The 24,904-nt window shown below is 40.8% G+C and overlaps 1 protein-coding gene across 5 annotated transcripts in view; it reads left to right on the top strand.

Annotated features, from left to right (window-relative positions):
• Positions 1-24,904, top strand: part of C21H12orf4 (chromosome 21 C12orf4 homolog) — a 37,152-nt gene that overhangs the window by 1,879 nt on the left and 10,369 nt on the right. For 3 of the 5 annotated variants that reach the window (XM_043440522.1, XM_043440523.1, XM_043440521.1), the window contains exons 2-9: positions 864-1,062; positions 2,993-3,138; positions 7,297-7,478; positions 11,483-11,582; positions 11,680-11,801; positions 18,997-19,103; positions 19,930-20,127; positions 20,961-21,089. In XM_043440522.1, coding sequence (XP_043296457.1) covers positions 885-1,062; positions 2,993-3,138; positions 7,297-7,478; positions 11,483-11,582; positions 11,680-11,801; positions 18,997-19,103; positions 19,930-20,127; positions 20,961-21,089 — 1,162 coding nt within the window. In that variant the 5' untranslated portion in view covers positions 864-884. Of the gene's footprint in view, positions 1-863; positions 1,063-2,992; positions 3,139-7,296; positions 7,479-11,482; positions 11,583-11,677; positions 11,813-18,996; positions 19,104-19,929; positions 20,128-20,960; positions 21,090-24,904 lie in introns of those variants that run through there. The other 2 variants (XM_043440524.1, XM_043440525.1) reach the window with 2 other exon arrangements.

The following is a 24,904-nucleotide window of genomic DNA, read 5'->3' as shown; positions in this document are numbered from 1 at the left end:
CAGGAAGATCCCTTGCAGAAGGGATTGGCAACCCACTTCAATATTTTTGCTGGGAAAACCCCATGGACAGAGGAGCGTGGTGGGCTGTAGTCCATAGGGTTTCAGAGTCAGACATGACTAAGCAACTGAGCACAGTGCCTAGGAATGCTAAATGGGCAGTTTTTTTCATATATGATGTTGAAGAGAGACTTTTCATTAAAAAAGAAGCACTTTGTTTTCATCATGAAAACATCCCTACTTTTATGAAGGGATAAAAGTAGGGAAAAGTAATTAGCTGAGTGTCACACAAGTAAAATCTCTGAGTGGGGAGCCATCTTAGAAGTGGCTTTTTGTGAATCCATGGACTGTAGCACGGAGAAGGCAATGGCACCCCACTCCAGTACTCTTGCCTGGAAAATCCCATGGACAGAGGAGCCTGGTAGGCTGTAGTCCATGGGGTCACTAGGAGTCAGACACCACTGAGCGACTTCACTTTCACTTTTCACTTTCATGCACTGGAGAAGGAAATGGCAGCCCACTCCAGTGTTCTTGCCTGGAGAATCCCAGGGATGGGAGCCTGATGGGCTGCCGTCTATGGGGTCGCACAGAGTCAGACACGACTGACGTGACTTAGCAGCAACAGCAGCAGGTCTGTAGCCCACCAGGCTCCTCTGTCCATGGGATTCTCCAGGCAAGAATATTGGTGTGGATTGCCATTTCTTACTCCAGGGGATCTTCCTGACCCAGGGATTGAACCCAGGTTTCCTGCATTGCAGGTAGATTCTTTACCATCTGAGCTATAGGGAAGTCCAGAAGTGGCTTAGCAATAATGAAACATTGTAAGTTTTTTTGAACTCATAACTGGCTGAATTTTTTGTTGTTAGTTTTCTAGAATCCTGCTAAAGATGAAGAAAAACAGAGAAAGATTCTGCAACCGAGAGAGGGAATTTGTGTATAAATTCAAAGTTGGAAGTCAGTGCTTTGAACTGAGGGTACCCCTCAAATTTCCTGTTCAAGAGAATGCCAGTCATTTACATGGACGTCTGATGCTACTGCACAACTTACCATGCTTTATAGAAAAAGGTGAGGACTGATTTTTGGAAAATATCACTTTGTTATTTTCCTTTGGTCTCTGTCATTAGAAGTTTCGGGGTAGCATAAACCTGAGAAGCACTGGAAACAACCACAAAATGTGAAGCTTTCAAGAATAAAAAGGTTCCCCAGATCTTTCTTCTATGGGATTTTTTTTCCTGTATCTCTTGTAGTTGTTTATTAGGCATTTTAGTATAAAAATTAAACTTAATTACATATGATGAAAAGTGACCGAGTCTGAATTAGAACTCCTAACCTCTTCATGTAGCTAGATGGATTCATAAGGCATGCTGGCTATCATTTGGTTATGTGCTCACTGTTTTGCCCTTTTAACAATCTGGTCCTCAGTTTCTGAGATGCCATGGAAGAGAAGGGGATACCTATCTTTCAATAATCTTTGCTCATCTAAATTAGTTCCATAGAGTCATCTTTATTATGCCATTTTAAAAGGTCTACATTCTGTCTACAGAGAAGGGAAAATGTTTTAATTGAGAATATGTTGGATCATAGAAGGTCAGAGATTCAAGGGAACGTGGAAACTTTTTAGCATAATCTCATCGTACAAATAAGGAAACTGGTACCTAGAAAGGTTAAATAGTTTGCCCAAGGCAGTAGTTCTCGAAAATTGTTACCCAAGCAGCATCACTTGGGAACCTGTTTGAAGTGTGTATTCTTGGGCTCCACTGCATTCCGTTTGAATCAGAAACTCTAGGACTGGGATGCAGCGTCCATTCCAGTGAGCCCCCCAGGGAACTCTGACGCGTCCTAACAACTGAGACCCTCTGGTCCAGAGTTACATACGTTGTGTCAGAACCGAGACCAGAGCACGGGTATCCTGGTTTCTGTCCCAGTGCTCTTTAATCTTTTTTTTTTTTTTTTTTAAGCAGCAAGTATGTATTATCTTGCTACCATTACTGTGGTTCAGGGATCCAAGTGCTGCAACTTAGATGGGTGCCTCTGGCTCAGGATTTCTCATGGGATTCCAGCCAAACTGTCAGTCTGGACTTCAGAGTCTCATCCGAAGGCTCTACTAGCACAAGATCATCTCCAAGGTTACTTGTGAGGCTGTTGTCAGGCCTTATCATGTGGGCCTCTTCATAGGACCACCTCCACATCTACAGCTGGTCTCCCCCAGGGCCAGCAACCTGAGAGAGGGAGGGAGCAAGGAAATGCCCAAGATGAAAGCCATGGTCTTCTTATATCCTCAAAGCAGTCTTTAAGTAGTGTCTCTGAAGTTGGAATTGTAGATCATCTGAAATAAATCAGTTTTAATATGCTGATCACTCAAGTTCTATTTTAGGTTCGAAGAATGTAACAATATACGGCCTTCCCATGTAGCTTAGTGGGTAACGAATCTGCCTGCAATGCAGGAAACACAGGAGATGCAGGTTCAATCCCTGGGTCAGGAAGATCCCCTGGAGAAGGGCATGGCAACCCACCCCAGTATTCTTGCCTGGAGAATCCCATGGACAGAGGAGCCTGGCGGGCTACAGTCCACGGGGGTCGCAAAGAGTCAGACACAACTGAAGCGACTAAGCACACACACACAACAATGTATATCCTTGAAAGTTATATAGGAAACTCATTTAAATACAGGAAGCTTCATATCCTCTATCTGTAGAAGGTCTTTATGTGCTCTTCTCTACTCAGTTTCAGATGAAGACTTAAGAGATTAATGTTTTTAATTGGTATCAGGGTTATATTACATAAGAGTTAAGAATTTTGACCATTCAGTAACCTGTGGTTATAAAGAAAAATTAAGTGTGAAATTAGTTGAATGATCCCCTAAGCTGAATTTATCTTAGTTAGACATGCTCTTAAGGGTATAAGCTTGACAGGAGTTTTACACTGAAATACTTAGCCAGGTAAAATGTTCCCAATTTATGTCTGCCGATGATGGTATTTGTTATCGCTGTTACAGACTTAAAAGAAGCTCTGAGCCAGTTTATCGAAGAAGAATCCCTCAGAGATTATGACAGGGAGGCCGAAGCCGCCCTGGAAGCTGTGAAGTCAGGTGAAGTCGATCTGCATCATCTGGCAAGCACATGGGCCAAAGCTTATGCCGAGGTATGAAAATAGATGAGATTGTAAATTTCAAGGATATTCTGAACTCTGATGTGGTTTTTTTTTTCCTTTACAGTTTTATTGAGATGTTGGGAATGTAGTTGGCATATGACACTGCATGGGTTTAAGGTACAGCATGATGATTTGACATACATACATCACAGAATGTTTATCACAACAAGTTTACTGAACACCCATCATCTCATACAGACGCAGAGTTAAAGAAACAGAAAGTAAAATGTTTTCTCCTGTGCTGAGGACGCTCAGGATTTGTTCTCTTAACTTTCATGTGTAGCATACAGCAGTGTTCATTATGTTTATCACATCGCACATTACATGCCTAGTACTTCCTGTAACTGGAAGCTTGTGTCTTTTGACTGCCTTCATCCCATTTCCGCTTCCTCCATCCCCAGCCTGGAGTAACCACACATGTTTGTTTCTGAAGCAGGATGATGAGGGCATTTAAATTGCCAAGGTAGTACTGGAACAGTTGTAGAACCCTTTGTTCTCTGTGTACAGAGATTTATTCCATAATTTGCAACCTGTATTGGTGCTCATGTGCTTCCTTCTTGTTATCAAGGTGAGCACAGAGGACACGGTGCTTCATGTAATACTCCTGTAAAATGAGATGCTACTTTTGTATTTCTACCCAGCATAGGGTTGCCAGATTTAGTCATTAAAAATACAGGCCACCCATTTAACTTAGAATTTCAGGGACTTCCCTGGTGGTCCAGTGATTAAGAATCTGTGCTTCCAATGCAGGGGATTGTTGGTTCGATCCCTGGTTGGGGAACTAAGATCCCACATGCCATGTGGTGTGGCCCTACATAAATAGATAAACTAGAATTTCAGATAAACAATGAATTTTTTCGTATGAGTATATCCCACATATACATGGAGCATGCTTATATTAAAAAATTATTCATTGCTGAATGGAATGGCCCAGGGTTATTGTAGACTGAGAAGAGAAGACACCTGGACAGAATCTTAACAAGATCCTTTATTGTAATTGTCTGTTGACCTGCCTGTATCTCTGGCTTGTCTGAATATCCACCTGAAAACATCTGCCTTCTTCTCTTTTATTAACTAGTAACCAGCACAGAAGGCTTCCCCAGTGGCTCAGTGGTAAAGCATCCCCCTGCCAATGCAGGGGACTTGGGTTCAATCCCTGAGCCAGGAAGATCCTTTGGAGAAGGAAATGGCAATCCACTCAAGTATTCTTGCCTGGAGAATCCCATGAACAGAGGAGATTGGCGGGCCACAGTCCATGGGGTCACAAAAGAGTTAGACACAATTTAGCAAGTAAACAACAATATATCCAGCAACAAGCTTGCAAATAACAGGGTTTGGTCTGTGATAGATGGGTGTATGGATGAATATATACAAATAAGTAAACAAATCCAAACACTTAAGAGATGAATTGAGGAAGAAAACCCTGCAACAGAAAGAGGAACTGGTCAAGGAAGCAGAAAGAAGATAAAAGACTATAGTTTCAAAGAAGAAAAAGTTTATAGGTTCATGAAAGCTGACCAAAAAAGAGGTAACCAAGAAGGAGGGACTGGTCTGTAGTTCAAATGCTGCAGAGACAATCAAGCAAGGAGAAGACTCAGAAATACCCACTGGGTTTATCAAGTCTTATCTGTGGCAAGATAAATTCCAGCAGATTGGTGGGAGCAGAAACTAGATTTCAGTGAGTTTAAGAATGAGTGGGAGTGTGGAAGTGGAAGAAGTTGGGCTGCAGAGAGGAGGGTGAGACTTGCAAAATGGGACCCCCAGGATCAGAGGCTTGTTGTTTAAGATGGTAGAGAGAAAGGCCGAAAGGATTCAGACCCAGAGCCCAAGTGAGGATCAATCTTTCCAGGGAGGAGGGAGGTGGCTTCCATCATAGTGGAGAGGAAGAAGGAAAATGTAAACATCAATTCAGAAAACTTTACATTGGTAGCAGGAAGTTGAAGATAATTCTCTCCTGACTGCTTCTGCTTTATCTGAGAAATAGGAAAGGAGGTTGTTTGTCTAAATGGGGTGGTGGGGGTGCTGATGAGATGGTTGGATGTCTGAGGACTGAACTGACCAGAGGAAGCCAGAGTTGCCAGGCAGCATCGCGAGGAAGGGTTGGACTGGCACCGGTCTGCTTCCATAGACTCTGGACTTCTGTGATTTTTCTGCTGCGGCTCCCCAGAGCCTGACTGCAGGTGGAGCTAGAGGAATAAGATGGGGTTTTGTTAGGTGGGCAAGGAGGATGTGGACAAGACAGTAATTGACTGTAAGCTTTGTCCGGAAGAAAGGGCAGTGAGAGGGAGCCAGCAGCTCAGATAGTGGAGATTGTGAAGCGGAGGTCCTGGTGAGGCTCCCAGTTGCCTGGGAGCTGCTAAATGAGACGTTTCGGTTGGAGTTTGTAGTCAGTGACTGAGTGTTTGAATTTTAGTGGCTGAGCTATTCCCGGTGAGTGTATAGAAACGGGTGCCAGGCGAAGGGGAAAACTTATTAAAAATACGGCGTTGAGGGACACCGGAAGGCAGGGCCTTAGTGAATCATCCACCGGGACATCCAGGTGGCCCAGGCTGGTCTCAGGATGTGGGACAGAGAGGAAGTGTGCCAGAGTTCTAGTTGACTGAGGGTGAGTAAGAATTCTGTTGGGTATGTCTCGTGTATTAGGACGCTTCTCCCTATTCACAAGTCTCACTCCAAGATGAGTTGTAAACTGAGGCTTGCAAGGTACCTAACGAGCTGATCTGACCTTGTAGGGTTACTGAATGTCTGGTGTTACGTATGGCCAAACAGGTCCCTAGGATTTGACCTTGACTCCTTCCTATAAAACTTCAGCCCATGCCCGGAGTGAATTTGGAACAGAGCCTAAGTCACATGGACTGGTTATAATTCCTAGAGGGATGCTGGGTCTAGGGATGCAGAGAAGTTATAAGAGTGCTGTCCGGGTTTGCAGAGGCATGGGGCAGGTGAAATCCACCCTCTACATTCAGCTGATTCTCTTAATAAGTCTCCCCTCCTGACCTGGAGTGGATCCAAGTGTAACTATAAGGGCAAGACTTTACCTGATTGTCCCAGTTCAAAATACCTGTTTCCATGATTTATTCATTTGTTTTATGTAAGGGAAATTATTATTCTGAGTCCTATCATAGATTCCCGTTTGGGGTATTTTCTTTGGTAAGAAAAGGGAAGAATTTAGATTGTTCTCTTTTACAGGTGTCTAGCTGCAAAGATCAAAAAAAGAAAAATTTTTGAAATCTTTGTGTAATTTCCACTTTTGCCATTGTATTGCACGACCTTTGGCAGGGGACTTCTGAGCATGTCCGTTTCCTCCGCTGCAGAGCACTGTGTGTGTCTGATGTGTTATCATGGCGTGAGTCTGGGCCAGGCATCTGCCTCCTCAGATGTGTCTGTATGTGCACTCAGGGTGTCTCTTTTCTGCTTCTGCGTGTTTCTGGGTTTGTGTTTGTTGGCTTATCAGTGTTTATGCAGTCCCTTTATCATTTTGATAACTGCTGTTTTCATACATTTAATTGAGGGGACTTAAATTTGATGAAGAAAACAATACCTGACTTCAAAGTAAGAAAATTTCACAGGTATATCTTGATATAAAATCCTACGCATGAATTGGGTTATCAAGGGCAGTGTTATTGCATAGGTAAGCTCATTGTCTAAATATATAGCCTACAAAGCCTTTTTTAGCAATATATTTTTAATAATGAAAAGCTTTTTTTCTGATAATGTAATTATTATATGCAACTTATTCTCTTACGTGGCACATTAGAATACAAAGTAAGGGACTTAGAAATCCCACTCTGCTGCAAGCAGCCCCTTCAAGTGTGTGTGTATGTGTTTTACAGAAATTAGATGTTAGCTTACTTATTACCCTTTCTTTGTTATTTTTTTTCAAATTATGGACACTCCTATCCCTTGCTCCACATTAACACCTTCCCCTTACCCTGCCTCCAGGTAACCCACATTGACGACTAAGTTCACATCTTTCTGTACTTTTTTGTGTATGCTCAGATAATCCTATGTAACCTATAAACACATATATAGCAGGCCTTTCTGTCCTTCGATGTACAGAAATGGAATCATAGTATACTCACTTTTCTAGTAGTGTGTTAACGAAGAACACTGCATCAGGATTTAATAATGTGTGGTCCCATCTCGCAGACCACGCTAGAGCACGCGAGGCCCGAGGAGCCCAGCTGGGATGAAGACTTCGCAGATGTGTACCATGACCTCATCCATTCTCCCGCCTCTGAAACTCTCCTAAACTTGGAACACAACTACTTCGTCAGTATTTCCGAACTCATTGGTGAAAGAGATGTGGAGCTGAAAAAGTTACGGGAGAGGTACTTCCTAGTTCTTGCATTACCGTAATTAAATGTTACATCGTCAAATAATGACAGGCTACAGAACAGCGTGTTCTCTCTCTTTTTTTTTTTAATAAAACTGAAAAATAGAGTAGAAAACATCTTCAACAGTTGAAATTGATTTTCTTGTGTGTTTTGATCTCTCATTTTACCTGGGCAGGTAAGGTTCTCCTAGTCTATAGGACTCCTCAAGGGATTTACCTAAACGAATTATGACAGCTCTATCTACTCTTAGTTCTGATGGAGGAAGAACTTACCTCTTCTGAAGGTCAGCCTTGTTCCAGGCCTTGTGCAAAATGCTTTGGATGCTGTCTTCATTCAGACTGCTATATTTAAAAAAAATACCACAGACTGGATGGCTTAAACAGCAGAAATTGATCGCCTACTGTCTGGAAGCTGGGTTGTCCAAGGTCAGCAGACTCAGTGTCTGGTGAGGACCCACCACCTGGCTTGTAGCCAGTGCCTTCCTGCCGTTGCTTCCTCAGCCTTTCCTCCATGCATTCTCCTGGTGCGTTGCCTGTAGATGGAGAACAGTAGCACCCCTTCTTCCAGGCTAATTCCATCATGAGCACGCCAACCTCTGGAGCTCACCTCAACCTAATTGCCTCCCAAAGGCCCCACCTCCACATAACATCACAGTGAAGGTTAGGGTTTCAACATTTGTACTCTCGGGCCACAAACATGCAGTCCTTAACAGATGCCCTATCTCATTTGATCCACAAGCCTACTGTTACTGCCCCAGCTTACTGAAGCAGAAATTGGATTTCCTGTAGTTCTTTTTTTCATATCGAATAATATTGTCAACAGACTTCCCAAGTGGCTCCATGAGTAAAGACTCTGCCTGCAACGCAGGAGACTCAGGAGATGTCAGTTTCATCCCTGGGTTGGGAAGATCCCCTGGAGGAGGACATGGCAACCCACTCCAGTATTCTTCCCTGCAGAATCCCATGGACAGAGGAGCCTGGTGGGCTATAGTCCATTGGGTCACAAAGAGTCAGACACAACGGAAGCAACTAAGCACGCATGCATGGAATATTGTGAACAGACTTTGAAATAAGCGTGAAATACAGATTAGATTTTTTAAAATACGATGGTAGTTACCCAGCACTAACTACTTCTGTTGAACTTCATCTGTTTGATTTTTCCCCACCGGGGCTTCAGGTAATACAGTCTCCCTCTCCTTCTGAATCTGGTCCCGGGTCTGAGGTTTTCTGGGCCTGCACTCGTTCTACCTGTTTAGGGATATTAGAAAATGCCCAGCTCGGCGTCTGTAGTTCTCGTCAGTGGCTGTTGCTCCTGCTTTCAGTCAGTGGCTGAGCTGCTCTGAGCTGTGGTCCTCTTTGCTGCCTGCTCACTCCACCTCCCAGAAAATTTCATCTCTGGCCATCACTGTTCTATCATTGTTCTTTTTTTCTAAGTTGGAAGAAGGTTCTTACTCCACTTAACCCTTCAGTTTTTTAAAAGCTGCATTAAGTTACTAATTATCTGCATTTACTGGTTCAGTTCAGTTCAGTTGCTCAGTCATGTCCAACTCTTTGCGACCCCATGAACCACAGCACGCCAGGCCTCCTTGTCCATCACCAACTCCCGGAGTTTACCCAAACTCATGTCTGTTGAGTCGGTGATGCCATCCAGCCATCTCATCCTCATTATCCCTTTCTCCTCCTGCCCTCAATCTTTCCCAGCATTGGGGTCTTTTCCAAGGAGTCAGCTCTTCGCATCAGGTGGCCAAAGTATTGGAGTTTCAGCTTCAACATCAGTCCTTCCAATGAACACCCAGGATTGATCACATTTACTGGTACTTTATATACATGTTGTTCTGTTACAGGATAGTTTTTCAATAGGGATTTGTTTTGGTTGATGTTATTTTTTGAAATGTCCTTTGGCCAGACTTCTTGACAGGGCTTTGTTCCCCCACCTCCAAACATACAGACTATAATGGAGTACATTTGGGGCTTCCCTCGTCCAGTGGTTGAGACTTCACCTTCTAATGAGGGGGGTGCAGGTTCTGTCCCTGGTTGGGGAACTAAGATCTCACATGCCTCATGGCCAAAAAACCAAAACATAAAACAGAGCACTATTGTGACAAGTTCAATAAAGACTTTAAAAATGTTTGAATACATTTAAGAACAGTTTTATAGTTTTTCACGTGTCCAAGCTGTCAGCTTAATAAATAAAAATAAACCATGTTCTCTTTAAGGTAGGTAATATTTTTTGCAAAGTTGAACCGTATAACTAATAGTAAATTGGAATTCATTAGTGGAAGTTCACCAAAAATTTTGATGTTTAATTCATTTATCTCATTCATGAGTAGAAGTGACACCTTTTCTCATCCCTCCTTTCATTTTAATCCCATTTTACATCTTTAAAAAAATTTGTCTCAATATAGCATCAGCACAGTTATAATGATCTTTTTTCCTAAATGTCTTCAAGATAACGTACAGGTTGTCAGAATCATCATGACAGACATACTGAGCCACTACATAGTATTTCATGTAATAAATTTTTCTTTCATCTTAATCGTAGAAATAAATGTTGTATCGTTAACTGTACTTGCACTTCTAACACATTAAGGGTGAAATAAATGTTCATGAAGTTTTATTTGTTGAATTGTTACTTATTAGTTTTCTTTTTGCTGGTTGAAAATTTCCTTGTTTTAGCAAACCAGATTCAAGATAGTTCTTTGAAACTTTATAAAGTAGCAATGATACTTTTTATCCACTAGAGGGAACATGTGTAATATATTAATATATTGTATCAAAGTTTGTAATTATAAATGCTTAGCAGTTACTTCTGTTTTAAATAAAAATCTTACCTGCAAGCATTATCTTCACCTGACCTCTAGTAATTATTAAAAAATTCATGGGGTCACCTGCATTATCATTAAGTGGGAATTAAGTGGTACTGAATATTTGATGCGGGAAGGTATACATTGAGATGTATAAAAGTAACATACGAATGAGTTTCATTTATGATATACACGTAAGTATCTTAATCAGTTCTTAGAAATAAGTACAGTTTCTCTTTTAAGAGCAATTTACGTAAACTGACTGAAATGATAGTGAAATCCTTTAGTTCATGTCTGTGTTTCACTGCTTCCAAGTTTGTTTGAAATGTATTTTAGAACAAACTTGATTAATACACTTTTATTAGAGATAAGATTTAATCAACTTATTTATTAAAATATAACCTACATACAAAAAGGCAATAGACTGTAGGTATACAGTTCAGTAAGCTTCCACAAAGTAAGCACACCCATGTGCTCCTCTCCCAGATCAAGAAGTAGGTGATCTCCAGCCTGCAGAAGGCTCCCTCCCACCCATCCAGCAGTTCCCACCCATTTCCTCCATAAATATCCACTATCTGAACTTCTAGCACCATCAATTAGTTTTTCTTATGGGGAAATACCATTTTTAATTTCCGCACATTGTTTATTTGGATTTAAGACTAAAACGTATCTTCAGAATGTATTTCACATTCCTCTAGAAAGGGAACGCTGTGACTTAATACCAGTTTGATTCTTAGAACCTAACTGGCAGCTTCTGATTATAATGTGTGATTCGAAGGTTGAAGTCACTTTAACTCACGTTCAGAGGAATAAAAAATGTACTTTGAGCTGAATTGTGGAGTATCTTCTTTGTGAAAATCTGCAAATGAAAAAGCCTCTGGACTTTTCAATAGTAGTTACGGAAGCTGAAATGTCTCCTGGATTCTGAGTGTTCTCCTCTATGCACTAAATCTATATTCCGATTTAACTGCACACGTGACATTGTGTATACCATCCGACGTTGCATCACTGTTTCCACCTCTCCATTGCGAGGCTTCAGAGTGCTTTCCAGACAGTACTGTTGCCGTTCCTGGGCCCCTTCCTATAAGAAGAAAGTGTTCTTTTCACTTTCGTAGCTGTTGTTTCCATGAATCTGAAGTGGTTCTGCACCTTTAAAATGTGATGACTGTATCTGATCTGCTTATTTATGTTTCAGACAAGGTATTGAAATGGAAAAAGTGATGCAGGAGTTGGGAAAGTCACTGACAGACCAAGATGTAAACACCCTGGCTGCTCAACATTTTGAATCCCAGCAGGTAAGTGAGGTATATATAATGACTTTCAGAGTGCATTTTTTTGTTTATTTTTGTGGGAAAAAAAAATTTAACTAATTGGTATACTGTCTCTTTTTAGGACTTAGAAAATAAGTGGTCCAATGAATTAAAACAATCGACTGCCATTCAAAAACAAGAGTATCAGGAATGGGTAATTAAACTTCATCAAGACCTGAAAAACCCCAACAACAGCTCCCTCAGGTATTAATCAGGTATCGTTTTTATGAGATGAAAAGTTGTTATCAGTAACAGTTTGTATTTACTGTAAAATTGGACCTTTTTAGTTGTAGATATTTTTAAGTTATGAAAATTCAAGATAACTATATGCTTCTTTTAACACCTTTCATCTTATAGACTTTATGTGGATTATGTGGAGCAGGATGTTTTACAAAGGTGATTCCCCACCTAGAACTTAGCCTTGTAAATCTTGTGGGTATGTATGTCTAAATACCTTGACTACTGTCTCCTGTGTTTTTTAAAATTGGTTTCCTTTCAATGCACTACACAGTGGTTGAATGCATCTTAAATGCCAAGCACTCTTTAAGCAGAAAAACAAGATAACTGCCTGTGGGGAGCTTATATTCCATAGAGACTGACCTGTAAATAAAACAGTACTGTACAGAATGATATGTGCAGTAATACAAGCATGTACAGGGTACAAAATGAAGAAAGACTTTCTATAATTCATAATTTGTGTGGTCCCTTATGGCCTAAATGCACTGTTTCTTATATTGCCTGTTTTTTCCTGGCTGTGTACTCACCTTTGAGAATTTCTTTCTTTTTTCAAATCCTAAAGTATATTCTATTGGAGATATACTTAGTACAGTATAATAATCCTGTTTTCAGGGTTTTCTAGTGTGTGCTGTAAACATTTAGATATGGCGTTTTATTTATATAATGTCCTTCTCCCCTACTTGTCTTGCCTTGAAGGTAAAAAACCATGTCTATTTTTTCTGCTGTTGTAATCCCCAGATCTCTGTCAAGTGTCTAGCTCTTGATCAGTTCAGTTCAGTTCCGTTCAGTTGCTCAGTCATGTCTGACTCTTTGCGACCCCATGGACTGCAGCACGCCAGGCCTCCTTGTCCATTACCAACTCCCGGAGTTTACCCAAACTCATGTCCATTGAGTCAGTTTTGCCATCCAGCCATCTCATCCTCTGTCGTCCCCTTCTCCTCCTGCCCTCAATCTTTCCCAGCATCAGGGTCTTTTCAAATGAGTCAGCTCTTTGCATCAGGTGGCCAAAGTATTCGAGTTTTAGCTTCAACATCAGTCCTTCCAATGAACACCCAGGACTGATCTCCTTTAGGATGGACTGGTTGGATCTCCTTGCAGTCCAAGGGACTCTCAAGCATCTTCTTCAACGCCACAGTTCAAAAGCATCAATTCTTTGGCGCTCAGCTTTCTTTACAGTCCAACTCTCACATACACACATGAACACTGGAAAAACCATAGCCTTGACTAGACGGACCTTTGTTGGCAAAGTAATGTCTCTGCTTTTTAATATGCTGTCTAGGTTGGTGATAACTTTCCTTCGAAGGAGCAAGCGTCTTTTAATTTCATGGCTGCTGTCACCATCTGCAGTGATTTTGGAGCCCCCAAAAATAAAGTCTCTCACTTGTTTCCACTGTTTCCCCATCTATTTGCCATGAAGTGATGGGACCGGATGCCATGATCTTAGTTTTCTGAATGTTGAGTTTTAAGCCAACTTTTTCACTCTCCTCTTTCACTTTCATCAAGAGCTGTTTAGTTCTTCTTCACTTTCTGCCATAGGGGTGGTGTCATCTGCATATCTGAAGTTACTGATATTTCTCCCAGCAATCTTGATTCCAGCTTGTGCTTCATCCAGCCCAGCGTTTCTCATGATGTACTCTGCATATACATTAAATAAGCAGGGTGACAATATACAGCCTTGATGTACTCCTTTCCCGATTTGGAACCAGTCTGTTGTTCCATGTCCAGTTCTAACTGTTGCTTCTTGACCTGCATACAGGTTTCTCAAGAGACAGGTCAGGTGGTCTGGTATTCCCATCTCTCTAAGAATTTTCCACAGTTTATTGTGATCCACACAGTCAAAGGCTTTGGCATAATCAATAAAGCAGAAATAGATGTTTTTTCTGGAACTCTGTTGCTTTTTCGATGATCCAGTGGATGTTGGCAATTTGATCTCTGGTTCCTCTGCCTTTTCTAAAACCAGCTTGAACATCTGGAAGTTCACGGTTCATGTATTGCTGAAGCCTGGCTTGGAGAATTTTGAGCATTACTTTACTAGCGTGTGAGATGAGTGAGATTGTGCAGTAGTTTGAGCATTCTTTGGCATTGCCTTTCTTTGGGATTGGAATGAAAACTGACCTTTACCAGTCTCATGGCCACTGCTGAGTTTTCCAAATTTGCTGGCATATTGAGTGCAGCACTTTCACAGCATCATCTTTCAGGATTTGGAATAGCTCAGCTAGAATTCCATCACCTCCACTAGCTTTGTTCTTAGTGATGCTTCCTAAGGCCCACTTGACTTCACATTCTAGGATGTCAGGCTCTAGGTGAGTGATCACACCATCGTGATTATCTGGGTCATGAAGATCTTCTCTATACAGCTCTTCTGTGTATTCTTGCCACCTCTTCTTAATATCTTCTGCTTCTGTTAGGTCCATACCATTTCTGTCCTTTATTGAGCCCATCTTTGCATGAAATGTTCCCGTGGTTTTTCTTGAAGAGATCTCTAGTCTTTCTCATTCTATTATTTTCCTCTATTTCTTTGTACTGATTACTGAGGAAGGCTTTCTTATCTCTCCTTGCTATTTTTTGGAACTCTGCATTCAAATGAATATATCTTTCCTTTTCTCTTCTCTTCTTTTCACAGCTATTTGTAAGGCCTCCTCAGACAGCCATTTTGCTTTTCTGCATTTCTTTTTCTTGGGGATGATCTTGCTCCCATTGATACAGGCATGTAAATAAATACTTATGGGATGGGTGTATAGACAGGCTTATGAGTAGATTATCATTAAACTGTTTACATGATGCTGTCTATTATCACCTCCTATTATCTTTTATTTGTGTTGTTGTTTTCCCCAAGACAATACCTTAGAAACATTTAAACAATTTTTTATAATTAGAAATGGGATAATCCCCTGGATGCTAACATGTATATACTCTTCATTTCAAATGAAAAAAGTGCTAAACTCAGTACAAAAGGAGAGGTCGGGGACAGGCTGGGAACATCCATATGCCATAAGGTCCAGTGGTATTTCTCAGACTGCTGCTTGCAGTCTGCTCGGAACCATGCTAGATCCTCTACTTTCCAACTGAACTTTAAAAATGATCATAGAATGGAATGGAATGGAACAGATCTGAGTAGAGTAGACTAGGGGAAAAAACATCAGTGCATTACACATGTGTGTATTGAACAAAATGTAAAATATTAAATATGTACTCTATACTGTAGTGAAAAAGGCAGAAAATCACTGACCTAATGGAAGCTCAGAAAGCCCCTTGCTACAAAAAATATCTCTTGATGCAGGAGACCCCGGTTCGATTCCTGGGTCAGGAAGATCCGCTGGAGACGGGATAGGCTACCCACTCCAGTATTTCTGGACTTCCCTTGTGGCTCAGCTGGTAAAGAATCTGCCTGCAATGTGGGAGACCTGGGTTCAATCCCTGGGTTGGGAAGATCCCCTAGAGAAGGGAAAGGCTACCCACTCCAGTATTCTGGCCTGGAGAATCCCATGGACTATACAGTCCATGGGGTCGCAGAGTCAAACATGACTGAGTGACTCTCACTTTCACTTTCACTTGCTACTATGGTTTCAGAAATTCATTCTATGTGATCAGTTCCATTGTGTAAATATTGACCCCTAGCTGCTGCTGCTTTAAAAAATCAAATATTCCAAGGAAAGAGTATTTTTACTGTGACTTTGTTCACTTGCTTTCCTTTTTGATAGGTTTCCTGGGGGAGCAGAAGCCTGTTTTCAGCTTAACTATGTATGGAATTGTATGAAATTGACCAGTTTTTAAAATTCATTTATTTTTGCATTTTTGTTTAAAGTCAGATCTATTGAAGGGTAAATTGCATAAAAGTCACTTGTTTTAGGTTTACATATTGATGAGTTTTGACAATCTTAGTCATGAAGCCATCACTGCAGTCAAGACATAGCATTGCCTTTTCATCCATTTATATTAACCCCCCTTCTGCTTGCTGAGCTCGTGGTAACCTGATCTGATTTCTGTCCCTGTAATTTTGATTTTCTCAAATAAATGGAATCAAACTGTATGCAGCAGTTTATGGCTTACTTTCTTCACTTAACCCTTTTGAGACTCATTCATGTTGTTGCCATTATAAGTGGTTCTTCCCTTTTTGTTGCTCTGTTATTTTTTTGTTTATCCAATGGTGGACATTTGAAGTATTTCCAGATTTTGGCAATTATAAATAAAGTGACTGTAAGCATTCACATACAGGTCTTTGTCTAGTCATGAAAGTGAAAATGAAAGTCAGTCGCTCAGTTGTGTCCGACTCTTTGAGAGCCCATGGACTGTAGTCCACCAGGCTCCTCTGTCCATAGGATTCTCCAGGCAAGAATGAATACTGGAGTGGGTTGCCATGCCCTCCTCCAGGGGATCATCCCGATCTGGGGATCGAACCCAGGTATCCCACATTGCAGGCAGACTGTTTACCATCTGAGCCAATAGGGAAGCAGGAACATATGGATGGACGTATGTTTATAATATAATATAATATGTGTAGACATATGTTTAAAATTCTCTAAATACCTAGGAGTGGGATTGCTGGGTGACACAGTAAGTAAAATCCATGGTGTGTTTAATCTTATAAGAAACTGCCCAGCTGTTCTCCGAAGTGGTTGTGACGTTTTTGCATCCCCACCACCCACGTATGAGGGTCACAGATGCTCCACACCCTCGTCAGCACTCGGTGGTGATATTTAGCCGTTCTGGTAGGTTTTGTAATGGGGTCTCGTTTTGTGTGTCTTTGCATTTCCCCGGTGGCTGCTAATGCTGAACATTTTTTCATGTGCTGATCTTCTAGCCATAGCTCGCCTTTATTTTTTTTCTTATTATTGAGTTGTGAAAGTTCTCTATGTATTCTGGTACAAGTGTATAACCAGATATATGTTTTACAAATGTGTTCTAGCACCTTGTGGCTTGTGTTTTCATTTTCTTATCAGTTTCTTTCAAAGAGTAACTTTTCATTTTACTTAGGTACAGTTTGTCAGTTTTTAAAAGATCTGTGTCTTATCTAAGATATTGTTGAAATTCAAGATCACAAAGATTTTCTGCTATATTTTCTTCTAGAAATTTTATAGTTCAAACTTACACATATAACTCAAGATATAGTACTTCGTATATATTATAATGAATATAAGTAAATATATCCACTATAAAATGCTGACTGTTGTGTGTATTAGAAGAGAAGTAGTGTGTGGCTCAGATGCGTCCAGTTCTCCAGGCAAGAACGCTGAAGTGGGTGGCTGTTTCCTCCTCCAGGGGATCTTCCTGACCGAAGGATTGAACCCTGGTCTCTTTTATCTCCTGCGTTGGCAGGCGGATTCTTTACCACTAGCGCCACCTGCGTAAACAGTACCTATGCCCAGAAATGAGCAGGCTGTTAACGTGAAGGCCATGGAAATCTAGTTGGCGGTCGGGCTGTTTGGTTTCTGTTCTCCAGTCCCGTCCACCTCAGGCTTCATTGTCCACAGCGGTACACTGCGGCCACTTTGTGCTGAGAGTGGGGCTCTGGTTTCTAGACGGTTCTCCTCTGCCATCCTGCCCCACCCTCAGCTGTCAGTAGCCTTTGAGGGCCTGTTCCGCAGCAGGCGGTCCCCGTGTGTGCCGCTGCTCTGCCCCCGGCAACAGACGGACCTTGTTTGTTGTTTGGCGCCAGGCTCCTCATGGAGGGTGGGAGGCAGGTTGCATGGTCTTGGGCAAGCCCTGCAGATCTGGGCTGAGGGCTTGGGGCCTCCTTAGCACATCTATCCATGCCGCCCGGTGGGCTGTCTTCTCCTGCCCCACCCCCAGGCCTTTCCTGGAAGCACTCGGTGGAGGCTGGTGGGAAAGAGTTTGCAAGAGCATGTAACAGCCATCGCTGTCCTAAATGTACATGCCACCCCATACTTGACCTTGAAGAATGTGTTAACATTTTAGCTGATTTCTTCTTACCTTCTTACATACTTTACAGCATTTCATTTCTACGATGCTCTGCCAAAACCGAAAACCGTGTGTCCTGTCTCCCCTGGGATGGGCATGTCACACTTAAGAATTTAATTTCTTGGTCACCTTGTTACCTCAGATCTCTGATGAGCTTCAGAACAGTTATGACCATATAGATTATCCCGGCTTTTCTTGTTATTAGAACGGGAACAACTTTCTTTGGTGGCTTCCTGAATCCTAAGATGATATTTTATTAGTGTAAATCTGTATGAATTTGGGGGTTGAAATTGGCTATATTTGCTAATGAAGTCCATCAGTGACGTAAATAAGATTGTTTGGGTTTATTGCAAAAATCTAGTCAGGGGAATAGATAACTATTACAGATTTGCATCATCTTCAGCTCACTGTAATATGTGAATTGAATAGTTGTACAATTCTGATGCCTCCACGGAAATATTTTCAGGAAGTGCAAGGGCAGATCAGAGCTGAGAGAAGTTTTTTAATGCAAGACTATTGGCAGTGAAAAAATAGGAAATGGTTTTTTAAAAAAGGATATGAATATGTCAAAATGAACTTTCTTCTTTTTTAATTCTTTCTTTTATTTGACTTTTTTGTTTTTAATTTTCATTTTTCTCACTTCATTTATTCTCTAGTTTCACTGATGCCACCTGATATAAGGATATATTAATGTTTTTTAATGTCATTTTAAACATTCTAAAGTAATGTTAGTCACTATTTAATCATTCCCTAGGCTACTAAGAAATATTACATAGTGACATAGGAATTGATATTGTAATAACTAAAAAAATATGCCTCACTGACTGAAAGAAAGAACCAAAGAAATGGAAGAATAAGTGGGAATTTTATAAGTGCTTGTCTTCCTTGCCGCATGGATAAAGGATAAATTTAGGAATAAATTAAGTGCTACTTTCAACAATTAGTTTCATCCCCTGGTGGCTCAGATGGTAAAGACTCTGCCTGCAATGCAAGAGACCCGGGTTTGATCCCTGGGTTGGGAAGATCCCCTGGAGTAGGAAATGACAACCCACTTTAGTATTCTTGCCTGGAGAATCCCATGAACAGAGAGGAGCCTCGTGGGCTACAGTCCATGGGGTCGCAAAGAGTCAGACAGGACTGAGTGACTTTCATTTTCATTTCACTGTAAAGCTTTCTTTCCTATAGGAAAATTTCTTGACAAGCCTACCAAAAAAAAGCATATCAATAATTTTTTCAATTGCAGCGAGGAAATTAAAGTTCAGCCAAGTCAGTTCAGAGAATCCACTGAAGCAAATGGAAGGGTTTATGAGGAGCAGAGGAAGTTAGAAGAAAGTTTTACCATTCACTTAGGTAAGTGTGTTAATTTTTTACAGTCACCACTTTGTAACCGGTGAAACTTTTTTAATGTTTTTAAGAGAAAAATCCTTAGCATATAAGTAGAATATATCCAGGTTCTTTTTAAAATGAAAGGCTTCCCTGATGGCTCAGACAGTAAAGAATCCACTTGCAATGCAGAAGACCTGGGTTTGATCTCTGGGTTGGAGGATCCCCTGGAGAAGGAAATGGCAACCCATTCCAGTGTTCTTGCCTGGGAAATCCCATGGACAGAGAAGGCTGGTAGGCCACAGTCCATGGGGTCGCCAAGAGTCAAGACACAACTGAGTGACTTCCACTTCACTTTTAAAATGAAAAATTAGGTTCTTCTCCAAGAAGGCCTGTGTTTCTTGGCTGTAAGTTTTCTATTTTAGCTCATCTATTATCTTTTTCAAGTGCAAAGATGAGATATTAATAGTTATTAAAATAGAACATGATTAAAATAGAACATAAGCATCCTCAGTGGCTCAGTGGTAAAGGACCTACCTGCCAGAGCAGGAGATACAAGTTCAATCCCTGGGTCAGGAAGATCCCCTGGAGGAGGAAATGGCAACCCCCTCCAGTATTCTTGCCTGGAGAATCACCATGGACAGAGGAGCCTGGTGGGCTACAGTCCATAGGTTCGCAAAGTGTGGGGCACGACTCAGCAAGTAAACAACAGCAAAACAGAAGATTGAAAAGCCCATCTTAAAGTATACATAGCGCAGATTTACTGGGATTCCTGCCACAGAGACTTGCCTCGTGTTCTGCTGGCTTTCCACAGCTGTCTAAGTATCTTTCTGGGCCTGCTGCCTTCCCCCAGGGGCCCAGTTGAAGACCATGCATAACCTGAGGTTGCTGAGAGCAGACATGCTGGACTTCTGTAAGCACAAGAGGAACCAGCGAAGCGGCGTGAAGCTCCACCGACTGCAGACGGCGTTGTCGCTCTACTCCACGTCCCTTTGTGGCCTGGTGTTGCTGGTCGATAATCGAATCAATTCCTACAGTGGCATTAAGAGAGGTAAGTTAACATTACGCACAGTTAACGCCCTCAGAGTTCTCCATTTAATGCCATTTGAACGAGAAAGCAGGTAGAGGAAAAGAACTGAAAAAAGCTTGAGTCACCCCAGTCTTCAGGTAGTCCTGACGGCACACAGACGCAGAAGTGGTCGTGTGAGATTTGTTTCATACTTTGCCACCCATGGGGTGCTTCAGGGTATTGCATTTTTCTTAAAATCCTACCCTAGATCCCACTTCTAAGGATCCTTTTCCAAGGTATCACAAAAAGAATGATCAAGGCATGAATACGTTTTTCAGTTTAGAAGCAGATCCTGAATGAATTTTAGTTCGTCCATTTGTCATGTTTTTTCTTTATATTTTTAAATAATCTATCTCTTAAAAATGCCAGGTTGAATTCTGCCTTCCCTCTTAGTACAGGTCATTTTTTCTGATGATGTTTTAAGAGTTTGACATAGAAAGTGCGTTGAAGTGTGGAACTGCTTTTAAGATGCTTGAATATTTTATTTTCTATCATAAGTGTAAGAACTTGATTTTTTAGCACCTTTGGGGACTGGATTATGCTCAAAGTATCTACTGTTTAAAGAAGGTTTGGACTTATATTAAAATTTCCTTGCCTATTAATTATGTATTCTTTTGAGCCATTGAGAAAGTGAGTTTCTGATCAAAACCAAATTGTTGTCCCTTAACTTACTAAGACACAAATATAGAGAGGACAAGTATGAGATGACGTCCTTGGGAATACTGTGTTCCATTTCTGCTGGATCTCTCTAAAGTAAACACTAACGATCTGATACTTCACCTTTGCAAGTTCGTTAACTGTGTTGGGTCCCTTAGATTTCGCCACGGTTTGCCAAGAGTGCACTGACTTTCATTTCCCTCGGATTGAAGAGCAGCTGGAGGTTGTCCAGCAGGTGGTACTTTATGCAAGAACCCAGCGCAGGAGCAAGTTGAAAGAATCTCATGGTCAGTGAAACTCAGATTTTAAAAAAATTTCACTTTGAGGATGTTCTGTCTCTAAGCACTCTCCTAGCATCCTGGCCGCCTGAAATAGAGAAAGTTGTACTGGTGAGAAGGTGGAAGAAAGAAATTAAGAACAAATTTCAAAGTCTTTAGAAGCTTGAATTCTGTTCTTAATTTTCTTTTCTGCCTGATTTTGTTCAAGATCCTTAGAAAAACTTTTTAAATTTTGATTCTGTAGTTGTACTTGAAGTAGGCACTCAGTGAAAAGTTGGGATCCTTTTCTTCAAGTTCTGTATCTCTACAATGGATATAATTAGTACTGTAAAGGACATTGAAATCATAGGGTAAACAGCCCGAAATATACACTTCTTATATGTTCCATCTTTGATCCACTTAGGTAGCATGAAGTCAGTTACAAGAACTGGTTTTGGTTGTTCTTTTTAAAAATTACTATGTTTAGAACTATATCCTGCTTTTTCTATATTTATCCACAATCTAAACATCCTTATAGGAAATTTACTGGAAGATGGTTTAAAAGCTATGGAAAAAGTTCATGGTGTCTCTGTTTAGTGATTTCTAATTATGTGTAAGAAGACCTTTGAAAAGACAGGGGAGACATAAAAGAAGATACTCTAGCTCAAGTTACAGAGTAATTCTGCTACCTTTAATTGAAAAATGAAAGTTTAAAAAGGAATCTCTTTAAAAAGTAAATTGGTGCCATAAGTTTGTTTAGTTAGGAGCTAAATATATAAGGGTAATATTCATTCAAGAGTATACATGAGGTGTATTTTTCTTATTTTTCTGATATTTCATAGTATGTCACAAGCTTAAAATTACAATATATGCTCTTATATGGCTTGAGAACATACTCAGTGTTTTATTATTTCTTATAGAAACTTGATGTCTTGCCCAAGAAATAAAATAACGGAACGTTTTTAAATAGTTGGTCAAACTTTTAAATCTGCTTCTGGTGCTTTGGTTGTCTGTCTTATTTGTTTGTTTTGCAGCTGCAGTGTTTCAGAGAAACCCTTAGAGTTTTCTGGTGCTTTGGGCTCACGGGTTTTGTTTTTTATAGTAGAGACACTGCTATACCTTTGCTTGGTGACTTTATTCTCTCTCCCATGTATGTTGAAGAATTCCTCCTGTTCTGATGATAGAAGGCAGTTCTCTAGAATCAACTTGATTAGCATTCATAATAGTGTCCAAGTTTATTCAGTAGACTTAAAAAAAAAAACGTTTTTTTTGTTGTAATCGTTGCTGAAATAGGTAAAGATAAGTCTTGTACTTGCTAAGTCGCTTCAGTCATGTCCGACTCTTTGCGACCCCATGGACTATAGCCTATGGGGACTACAGACATGCCCTCTTCCAGGGGATCTTCCCAATCCAGGGATCGAAACCACATCTCCTATGTCTCCTCTTTGGTAGGGGTTCCTTACCACTAGTACCACCTCAAGATTCACAATTCAAACTGTACAAAAGAGCACACGGTGAGAGACTCTGTGACTCTGTCCACCAGCCATCCGGTTTCCTGCTCCTGGGGCAGCCAGTGCTGTGTCTCATGTACCTTCCAGGCACGCGTTTATGAACGTGTGTGTGAGCACATGTCTGTGTGTATTTACAGATTTTCCTGCTTCATGCAAATGCAGCTTCCTCTGCACACTCTTTTGTCCTCTGCTTTTTTCCCACCGAATAGTTTATCTTGGGCATCCTTCCACGTCTCTACAGACAGAGCATCCTTAGAGCCTGTTACTGCTGGATAGGGTCCACTGCAGGATTTCCCTTAATGATCAGTTCCCTGTTAATGGGCATGTCATCTGTTCCAGAGTTTTGCTCTTCTAAGTAATAATACATGAATAACCTTACACATATATCATCTTGCATGAGTGTGCATATCTGTGAAACAGAGTCCTAAAGAGACATTCCTGAGCTAAAGGGCATAGGCAATTGTACTTCTGATAATGTGAGCAGTTACTCTGCACCGTGACCCCACCAGTTTGTATTTCCAGTCTGGGTAACCGTGGCTTTGCTCTGGCAATGCTCGTCACTCACAACAGACCCCGGCTGAGTCTAGGAAATCAGCGTGGAAGTGTACCCCAACAAGGACCTTCAGGCAAATTCCAGTGCATCCTCTTATTCTTCTGCTGACTCCTGCCTCCATCTCACTCAGAGGGGCACGGATGGGATCAGAGATGTTCAGCTATTATTCTCAGTAGTGACTAAAAGAATGAAGACGGAGATCACGACAGTGTAGGAGAAGGCGGAGGGTGCTGAGTTATTTACGAGAGGTTAGAAAGTGTGTGGGGACGGAAAGTTTCTAAACCACATGGTTAGGGCACCGTGTGTACATCATGGTAGTATTTTGTTCTTGTTCAGGCAGCTATTTTGTGGTTTAAGTGAGTCAGTGAAACAAGTAGGTTTATAAAAGACTCCTTTCTTAGAGGAGCCCGCGTGGTGTTATAGAAGAGTTGCCAAAATGCTTTCCCTGTCTCTCCCTTTTCTGAGACATGCCCATGTGTTTGTTCTGCACGTTTGCATCCTGGTACACAAGTCTGTCTATTCTAAGACACTCCATTATTTTTCTGTATTTTTTATATCAGCATCTTTGTGTTTCCATGGTTCATGATAAGCCAAAAGCAGTTTCATTTTTGTACATATTTTACACCCATTTTTAAAAATAACCATCTTCTTTAGTGTTACAGGGTATGACCTTTGAAACCTGGAAAGCGGGGTAGGCTATAAACTGTTCTTTTTTTGTTTCTTAGGAAGGATTTTGTCAGTTTCAGATTGCATGTGAACAAAATTAAAGAGTCCCCAGTTACTGTTTTTTTTGTTTTCTGTGCTGTCAGCAGCCATTTATTCAGAGCCTATCAATTTCATGGGTCTGTATGAGAATCAGATTATTGTATTAAATGTGGATTCTGGCAACACAGAGCCTTATGTCTATGCCTCTCCCTCCCTCAGTTTGTTTATAAAATATATGTGTTTACCAGGTACAGTGTTATAAATCAATTACTCAAAGTAGTCAGTGGGTAAAACACTGCGTTACTTTTATTCAAAACTTTTTTAAAAACTATAATACTCCCTTGGTAGTTTCAGTTTACTCATTTGAAGTTCTGACTGTTTTCAAGTGATTTTCTGATATTGAAGGCCATTGCAATATAGTTTTATATTTAATTTGTATAGATATAGTTTCTTAAAGATAGCTATGCTAATAATACTCATGCTGCGTTTTTCAGTTCTCTTAGGATTCTTATAAAATTCAGATGTATCTTCTATTAAAAATATATGTACACATGTAAAATCATGTGTTCAGCCATAATAATGAATAATCAAATGTGCTATATTTTATTTTACCAACATTTATCCTTCAAAGTAATGTCATGCCTTCTAAAAAGAAAGAAAAACTATTGAATATCTGGGGGGAAAAGAAGACTCCATTTGAAATGGAATCTCAAGTATCTATTTGGAAGAAATTGTATACAGTGTCAGATAAGAAGTGACAGATTTCAAGGATGGGCTGAATATCAAATGATTCCTGGTGCTACTAACCATTAGCCTGTCGTCCTGAACAAGTTATATCCTCAACAGTGACTCAGATTCTAAAAATAGAGATGGCCACCCCACAGCCGCCTAATGAAGTTACTTTATGTGTCGTTAACTTAGCGCCCGGAACCGCCCAGATGAAAACAGGGCCTTGGCAAGTCTCTTGTGGTCAAAACCACAGAATTTGGAATCTGAGTGTGTGAGTTCCAGACCTGATTCTGCCACTTACCCGTGCCTCCTTCCTTAAATGAATTAACCCATCTAAGACTCTGTGC

The sequence above is a fragment of the Cervus canadensis genome, chromosome 21 (assembly GCF_019320065.1).
Source record: "Cervus canadensis isolate Bull #8, Minnesota chromosome 21, ASM1932006v1, whole genome shotgun sequence".
Taxonomy (NCBI): Eukaryota; Metazoa; Chordata; class Mammalia; order Artiodactyla; family Cervidae; genus Cervus; species Cervus canadensis.
This window is presented reverse-complemented; position numbering and strand designations above follow the sequence as displayed.